The sequence below is a fragment of the Myotis brandtii genome, unplaced genomic scaffold (genome assembly GCF_000412655.1).
Source record: "Myotis brandtii unplaced genomic scaffold, ASM41265v1 scaffold404, whole genome shotgun sequence".
Classification (NCBI taxonomy): domain Eukaryota; kingdom Metazoa; phylum Chordata; class Mammalia; order Chiroptera; family Vespertilionidae; genus Myotis; species Myotis brandtii.
Genome location: NW_005365520.1, coordinates 209,072 through 218,305, shown reverse-complemented (window position 1 = coordinate 218,305; position 9,234 = coordinate 209,072). Strand labels below are relative to the sequence as shown.

At 38.6% G+C, this 9,234-nt stretch overlaps 1 protein-coding gene across 1 annotated transcript in view; it reads right to left on the bottom strand.

The window, feature by feature from the left end:
* Positions 1-81: 81 nt before the first annotated feature.
* The window catches only part of XK (X-linked Kx blood group), a 108,394-nt gene continuing 99,241 nt past the window's right edge, over positions 82-9,234 (bottom strand). Inside the window, exon 5 of the mRNA XM_014545375.1 lies at positions 82-2,238. Within this exon, the coding sequence (XP_014400861.1) occupies positions 1,412-2,238 (827 nt within the window). The 3' untranslated portion in view covers positions 82-1,411. The remainder of the gene's footprint in view (positions 2,239-9,234) is intronic.

The window sequence follows — 9,234 nt, the reverse complement described above, 5'->3', positions numbered from 1 at the left end:
TACCCTTTTATGTAATGATGTTTACTTTGAATTTATATTAGTTCACACAAACACTCCATCCATGCTTTTGTTCCGGCCCTCAGGTCCAGTTTAAGAATCCATTGTGGCCCTCGATTCAAAAAGTTTGCCCACCCCTGGTATAGAAGGATAAAATTGGAGATCTTGTACAAATTAAATAATAATAACACCAAATCAAAATGCATTCAGTTAAAGACAAATATCTTCTGGTCATTTCATCACTTTCTATAATTTAAGTTTCTGAAGTCAACATCTAACTTGGGGGGAGAAAAGCAAACCTTTTTCCTTCAACTAATAAAAAATGAAATGTCCTATATACCTGCGTAGATGAAAGATTTCTGTAGAGTTTTCTAGAAAAACTTAACCAAAATAACTTTTTTTTTTAACCTAACCAAAGTACATCTTGTCTTCAACTTTCCAAACAGGCAAGGAAGAAGCGGAGTAAAGACTATGAGTTTTATTTTCTTCTTTTTTAAGAAGGAAAATCCTAGCAAATTCTACTAGAAATTCCCCAGAATTGTAGGACAGGACTAAACCTTGAAGAGGTTTAAGCCTACCTTCTTGCTGATTCACATCTTCAACCTTCCCAAGAAGTTAAGAATTCTGCTTACAAAAGCCTACATAATTTTGATGTTTTAACAACCCTCTTGTTCCAGAACGTCAACATATTGAAGGAACACATAACTTTCCTAAAATTCTAGGGCTTCCATAATGAAATTTAGAATTCAATGTTGTATCCATGGATCTTTGGGTATAAAGTCTCCAAATCTAGACTTTTAAATCAATTAGAGATAGCAGACCAAGGTGGCTACAGTTGGTTATATAAAAAGAGCCCTAATGAAATGAAAATGAAACACCTGTCTATTCAAAAATGAAACTTGAACAGCCCTCTCTGAAAACTCTGACAGTAATGATGTTGCCAATGGCAAAACACAGTCACTTTATCTGATCATCAAGCCAGCTCTTGGATGAAAACTATGCTCAGGGATAATAAAACATTAGGCTACACAGACTAGAAGTCTAGAAAACTAGAAAATAAGAAAGCCCCTGTCCTCATTATACCTGATAAATCTAACCAGCTCAACTCAGATATCATGAGTACTTTGTCAGTGAAAAACACACACCCACACCCACACACATACACAGTAATGCCTGGGTGAACATGGTCGACTGTGAATGGTGGTGCCTTAGACTGCTCCTCTAACCCTCAGAAGTTTCCCTGGCTTCTCTCCATAGTTCTCACACACCCAAGTGTTCTCTAAATGGGAGCAACTCACAAGGAGGTGAGAGCTAACTTCCTGCTTTGTTTACTGTGTGGGGCTCATCACTTGTATGAAGAACAGTAATCAACCCAAAAAACAATATGTCTTTGGCCCAAGAGACTCAGGTCCTATTAAGCAGAGCAGAGATCATCAGCATTCAAGATCTGGCTAGGCATAGAACTTATTTTACTACTAGAAGGTGTTTCATCTCTGTCTCCGGATGACCTTACATCTGTTTTTCCCACAGAATCTGAGGATTTCTGCCACTGGCAGTGACAGCAAATACATTTTAGCCACCGCTGAAAGCTTTCAGAAACACTGGAGGAAAAGAGCTTTTTGCAAGGGTGGAAGAACTGATAGAATACCAGCATGAATAGAATGGCTGTGCAATACCCAATGAGCAACTTCAAAATCAACAGAGGTGCACACACATACATATAGATGTCAGTCTTGTAAAGATACCACATAAGGAGGAGGAAGGCGTTCTCAATGAATCTCAGCATGTAGTACACCAGTAGCCGATACCAGTTCTGAGACTTGCTGATAAGGTCAGGGCTGTTGATTTTCAGCTGCACAGCTGACCAGCAAAACATGTTGATACCGGCATAAAGTAAGGTGAGGAAGCACAGCACGATGGTGGTGCCCACTCGACTGAGGGCCTTCTCGATGTTCTCAGGAAATGGGGAACCACTGCACCAGAAGAGGATCCAGGGGTATAAGAAGAAGCTGAAGAAGTTGATGAGTATTACCAGTACCACCCAGGCCTTCAGGACAGAGGTAAAGAGGACCAGGACAATGACTCGAGTGGCAATCTCAAAGCTCCTCCAGAGAAAGATGCAGACATAGGCCAGAGGCTTCACTTTTACATCATACTCATCATACTTGATCTTGATGGCTAGGATGTTGCAGCGCAAGGCTCCATACACAATGGACAATAGGGATAGTAACATGCAGACACCTGAGGAAAGATGAGAAAGAGCATTGTCAAGTCTCACCTCCACCAAGAATCCTACTATGGCAGACATGCGTCAGCCCTCTACTCATGGTGATAGCTAATAATGTTCCCTTTACTGGTTGTCTTCTCTTTCCTGTTTCCTTTCTTTTTTCCCATGCTCTTTCCACCTTCCACCAAACATACATGCACTCAAATCCTTGTCTTGGAGTCTACTTCTGGGTTAACTCAAACTAAAACACCTTTCTGACCCCGTTGCTCTGCCTGAATCCATAGAGCCCATTACATGGTGTGTTTTGCTTCTTCAATTGGCTTCTAAGTTCCTGAGGAGTCAAGAGTGGCAATGTCTGATATTTCTTCTTGATCTCAACATATGCCAGTAGAAGGTACACAACAGAAGGAGCTCAATAATAAATAGCTCTAGCTGCAGGACTTTTTATATTTACATACTAACTATTCTTTACTTTTCTTTACTCTTCAGTTATATTCTTAAATTCTACAGATTGCTAAAGAAATGAGAACCTCACTGTTACTGAGTCAATCTGCCTTGGGCTGAAAGACCTGTGCTTTAACAAGTCTCAAATCTAAGCTTTATTTTTTTTCTTAAAATGACTTATGGCTAATGGGTTTATCCAGGTTTATACAAAGCAGCAGAAGAAGATATGGTTCATCTAAGTGAATCATGCCGTGTTTGATAGCACGACACTGCTGGCTATGAGTTCTACTATCTAAGAAATATGCTGTCAACTCAAGGGCACAAATTGTGAGGTCAAAACATAATCACTTAACACAAGCCTGCCACCAAGTCCAAATACTCGAATAAAGAGGGACAGGACTCAGGCCTTGGAGTTAGGAACCAAGAATCTGGCTCTGGTTTTAGTCTTGTCTTGCCAGGCCACACTGGGGAAATGGCAATCTCTCTGGGTTCTGTTTTCTGATCCATAAAATTGAGGTAACACTTTCCATGCCTGCTTCTTAAAATGCAATGTCATTGTAATATAATTGCCTCTTCCTAAATGTGTAACTTTAAATGCATGGGAATAAAGGTTGTCTTTTTTGTTTGTTTGTTTGTTTTTTCTGAATCAATGGGAAAAAATCTATATTTTGGTGGGCATAAAAACTCTGAAGCCTTGGTACTTATTTGCCTGGGAGAAGCTCAATTTTATGCAAAGCATCAATATTTCTTAGTCTTTGGAACTGATTTAAGTGATCAATATCATTCACTGGAAAGACTGTTGTCTACTAATCAATTTTAAAAGATAGAAATACTATCACAAGAATAGACTGGGAGGTAATTGGACTGAGTTATTTTTCTTGAGAGGCTAATTCAGTAAAATATTGTAAAGTAGTACATATTGTATGCTTACAAATTTCTATACCATAAGAATCTAGTATTGAATCCTTTTCTTTTAGTCCTTATGATTTTCCACTATAAGAAAAATATTTCAAATGCAGATAAGCTAAGTATAAATAATTAAAATGTAAATTATGAATTTATACACATACAGTATTTATATTGTTTATATTTATGGTACTTAAACTCCAAATTATTTATTGCTTTTAGCAATGTAATGACCCAAGCAATTTTTAAGCATTTATCCATTTTTCTTTTATTAGATCAATTATTTCCAAATTATATCTTTTTCTCTATCAAAAGAGTTAAATTATATCTTTTTCTCTATCAAGAGAGTTACTAAATTACTACCCAATTGAAATAATCTTGAAATTACTGACTTAAATGATCACTTCCAGTATTGGGTGCTCAATGCAAAATATCACAGATAGAAAGGGGGGCAGTAAGAGATACGCTTGGGAGACAAGAGCTTGTAGAAAATGTTTGGAATGTACATTTCTACCTGTAGAATTAAGCTGTTATCTAATGAATGGCTAGAATGATGCTCACACAAATATCTACTTATTCAGACTTAAGTGAAAAAAAAGTTCCCCAACTTTATCTTCCAACAGTAAACACAAAAGGGGACCAGTTGACAGACCCACCTATATAAGTGGCACTTCATAGAAGTCTAATATTCCCTAATAATCATATTCTTATTTTCTGTGAGTGTGTGTGTGTAGGTGCATTTTGCTGTTTTCATCTTTTATTAGAATGCAATACATCACTTTAGGTAAAGCTAAAAGGAAGGCTTTGGCAATATTCCAAACCCTTGCCACACTTATAAAACTTCTTTCCACACAATTCCAGGCAAATGAACTCTTTCCAAATGAATTCTCTTCATATTTTACAAATAAATTAATTTGTATTAGGAATGAATTTGCTCATTTCTTGACTTGATACCAAAAACTTAATCTCCATGTTAAGTGATTAAAACAATTTCTTCCCCTGGGTTTCTTAGGAAGAAATTTTAGTTGTAGGACAAAAGGAACACTTTTTCTGTTGCTTTAGGGAGATAATAGAGGCTGCTCCCAAGATGGAAGATGCTAAGTGACTGTTCTCTGTAATGTGACCACTCTCAGTTGGCACTGGATCTTCAATAAAATGACTGAACTTGTGAAATGTTTGGGTGGAATAGATTTTTGAAAAAAAATTGTGAATGGATTCAAGGAAGGAACTGAAGAAGCCTGAAGGGATATGATGTACAGTGGGACTGGGAATTGAAATTTTAACCAGATTTCTGATGGTTCTTCTGTCTCAACTCAGTAGACAAAGTGTCTGTGTCACTATCTGGAGCCAGAATCACCACTTGTACTATACTCCATCACTGCCTCCTTCTCAAAAATCTTGCTCCATCAATTATCATTTTTCTCTTCTAAACTTTAAACTGTTCCCTCTGTCTTGACTTATTCCTAAATGTATAAATAAATATACCTAAGTCAGCTGCATCTAAAAAAAAATCCCAACTTGGCAAAAATGTACAAAATTGTGGAAGCTGTGTGATAGATACATGGAAATTCATTATAATATCCTCTCAATCTATTTGTATGTTGGAAAATTTCTAAAACAATACTAAAAGGAAGGGAGGGAAGAAGGAAAGAAGGAAGGACAAAGGAAAATGAGGGTAGAAGGGAGGAAGAACCCCTCTCTTCACTCTGCATTTCTTTCTTTCCACTCCATTACTGCACTCTCCTTGACATTTTTCAGTCAACTGTCTGGAGTTATCGTTAATCAAAACACCCACTTTCTAATCCTCAACTCCTTGCAATCTGGATTCTGGTCTTGCACCTACCTGATGTCTCTGCAACATGTGACATTGTTCATTCCCCACCTTCTTGAAATTTTTCCTGTAGAATTGATCATATCATTTTCTTCTAATCATCCTCTCTCTTTGTACCCCTTCTCATTTTGTACCATGGTTTTATTTTCCCCTTCTATCCAAGGGCCTACCAGATAGATATCTCTCCCTAGATCTTAGAGGTGACTTAAAAAAACCCCACAAAAACAAAACTTGTATTTTCCTGAAAATCTCCTCTTAAATTTCCTCTAGAAGTCCATGATACTACTACTTCAGATCATTCTATCAAAAAATCTATGTGTTAACTTGAACTTTTCACCTTCCTCTCCTATCACACCGAAACAGATCTCTAAGTGTAGCTCATTGACCAGCAACTCTATCACTGACAGAGTTTGTTAGAAGTGCTCCACCTCAGACCCATTGAGTCAGAATCTGTATTTTATCAAGATTGTCCAGGTGATATATGTGACCATTAAAGTTGGAGAAGTAGTGCTTTAAGCTATTTTCCTCCTTCCATTCTGGTTCTGTCCCTTGATAATTTTCATATGCTTCTTGCCACAGGGTACTAATTCATTTGTTTCTCTACCAACAGCCTTCTTCTCTTTGTCTGCCTGAATAAATCATACTTGTTCTTCAAGTTTCAGTTAAAGTGTTACCTCATCAGTGATGCTTTTCCTCAGCCTTTATTTGATGACATTCATTCAGTTGTGCTAAATGCTTCCAAGATTCTCCCAAGCTCAGTTAACTCACTCTTTTGGGGTCTCACAGGCACCTATGCATACCTTAATTTCATCACTTGATACCTTTGATTTAATGCACTCTCCTAGAGGTTCATGCATATTTTTATCACTATCACAGAACATAATACAGTTACTGGCTCAGAGTAAGTTATGATTTATGTATATTGAATAAGTGAAGGAGTTAAAAATTGTACAATCTGTGAACTGCCTTTTTTCACCATGGAATGAGATATTTAGGCTCCAAATCTCTCACAGACATAATTGAAGTGAGCAATGGGAACTCTCATAGCCCTTTACTAGAGGATGACTTCTGGGGTTATGGGGTTCCTATGCAAATACATTTGCTTTCATATGCCTTTCTCAATTAAGATGTTACACCTGGGGTGGGGATAGGTAAAAAAGGTAAAGAGGAATAAGAAGTTCAAACTTCCAGTTTTTAAATAAATCATAGGGAATATAGTCAATTATATCATAATAACTTTTTACAGTGACAGATGGTTACTATACTTCTTGTGGTGATATCATAAGGTATGTATATATTGAATCACTATGTTGTACACCTGAAATTAATACAATATTGTATGTCAACTATACCTTTAAAAAAACGTTGTACCTGTTTCCAACATTTCCTGAGAAGTAGCATCCAAATTAGAAAAAGGGTTTTGAGATTTGTCTTACACTAAAATATTTTATTTAAGGGACATAAGAGGACTGCAAAACAGGATGATGTAGGAATAGTGCAAGATTCTCTGACCACAGGAGTAACTAAGGAATCCAAGTACTGTTTCAGGATGTGGGGACCAATCAGAATTATGTCTGGATTATCTTGGCAGTGTTGTATCTTCCTGGCTAGTTCTTGAGATCACTGTTCTTGCTGTATTCCATGGTTTACACCATGGAGTTATCCTTGACCACTTATTCTAGGACCCAGTGCTCTGTTTTAATTCCAACCCAGGCCCTGATAACTGGTCAGCAAATTGTTAATGAAGACGTTGAGAATGAGAGATATCATCATCACCATGAGCTTGCACCCACATCTGCTACCCTACCTTCCCAGTTGATAGCACAAATACTGCTTTATTTTTTTTATTTTAACAGCTTTATTGAGTAATAATTCATATACTATACAATTCACAATTTTAAGTGTACAATTCAATGGGTGTTTTTAAAGTAGATTCAGAGGTATGTACAACCATCACTAGAGTCAACTTTCCTTTTTCTTATTTTTTTATTGAAGTAATATTGGCTAAAAACATTATCTAAATTTCAGGTGCACAGCATTATAATTTAATATCTGTATACTCTATAGGGTGCTAGAGTATAGACCAGGGGTGGGAACATTTTTTCTGCCAAAGGATATTTGGATAATTATAACATCATTTGCAGGCCATACAGAATTATCAACTTAAAAATTAGCCAGCTATATTTGGACAAACATTTAAGTAACTCACCCTTAACGCCTTGGCAGGGCCAGACCAAATGATTTCACAAGCCTTATACAGCCCTCGGGACCAAGGTTCCTCACCCCGGATATAGACTATTAAAAGTCTGGTTTCCTTCTCTTCCCTTTACTCATTTTCACACTTCCCCTAGTCCCCTTCCCCTCAGGTAAGCACCATTCTCTTGTCTGTACCTATGAGATGGTTATTATTCTGTTTTGCTGGTTTGTTACTTTTTTGTTTTATATTCCACATATGAGTGAAATAATATTTTTGTACTTTTACATCTGACTTATTTCATCTGACTTTTACATCTGACTTATTTCACTTAGCATAATGTGCTTAAGATCCATCCATATTGTTGTAAATGACAATATTTCATCTTTTTATGGCTGAGTAGTATTCTAGTGTGTGTGTGTGTGTGTGTGTGTGTGTGATCTGTTTCACTCATCTGTCAATGAACACTTTGTTTCCATATCTTGGCTATTATACACAATGCTGCAACATAGAGGTGCTGCAATAGGGGAACATATATCTTTCCAAATTAGTGTTTTCATTTTCTCCAGATAAATACCCAGAATAGGAAATGCTGGATCATGTGCTGGTTCCTTAAATTTTTTTTAAATCATCACATGAGGATATGTTTCTATTTATTTTAAAGAGAGAGAAAGGAAAAGGGAGAGAGAGAAACATCAATAGGTTACCTCCCATGTACACCCAGACCAGGGATCAAATCCAAAACATGGGTATGCACCCTGACCATGAATTGGAACCTGCAATATTTCAGTGTATGGGATGATGCCCAACCAAATGAGCCAAACCATCCAGGGCTGGTTCCTCCATTTTCATTTTTTACAATTTACTTTTAAAATTTATTTATTAACTAGAGGCCCTGATCGGGGCAGGTTGCCGGGGAGGAGAAACAGGAGGGACTGCTAAAGGGCATGTCTGGCCCTGTCTCACCCAGTCCCGATTGGCCGGACCCCAGCAGCAGGCTAACCTACGAGTCGGAGCATCTGCCCTCTGGTGGTCAGTGCATGTCATAGTACTGGTTGGTTGACCACTCAGTTGGACACTTAGCATATTAGGCTTTTATATATATAAACTAGAGGCCCGGTGCATAAAAATTTGTGCACTCAGGGGGGTCCCTCAGCCCAGCCTGTGTCCTCTCGCAGTCTGGGACCCCTTGGGGGATGTCCACCTGCTGGCTTAGGCCCGCTCCCCAGGGGATCGGGCCTAAGCTGGCAGTCAGACATCCCTCTGGCAGCCTGGGAGCTCTCGGGTGATGTCCACTTGCCAGTGGGGAAGCAGGCCTAAGCTGCAGTCGGACATCCTTAGTGCTGCTGAGGAGGCAGGAGAGGCTCCCACCACCACCGCTGTGCTGGCAGCCATCAGCCTGGCTTGTGGCTGAGCAGAGCTCCCCCTGTGGGAGCGCACTGACCACCAGGAGGCAGCTCCTGCATTGAGCATCTGCCCCCTGGTGGTCAGTGTGTATCATAGTGACCAGTCATTCCCAGTCGTTCTGCTGTTAGGGTCAATTTGCATATTACCCTTTTATTATATAGGATAGAGGCCTGGTGCATGGGTGGGGGCCAGCTGGTTTGCCCTGAAGGGTGTCCCAGATCAGGGTGG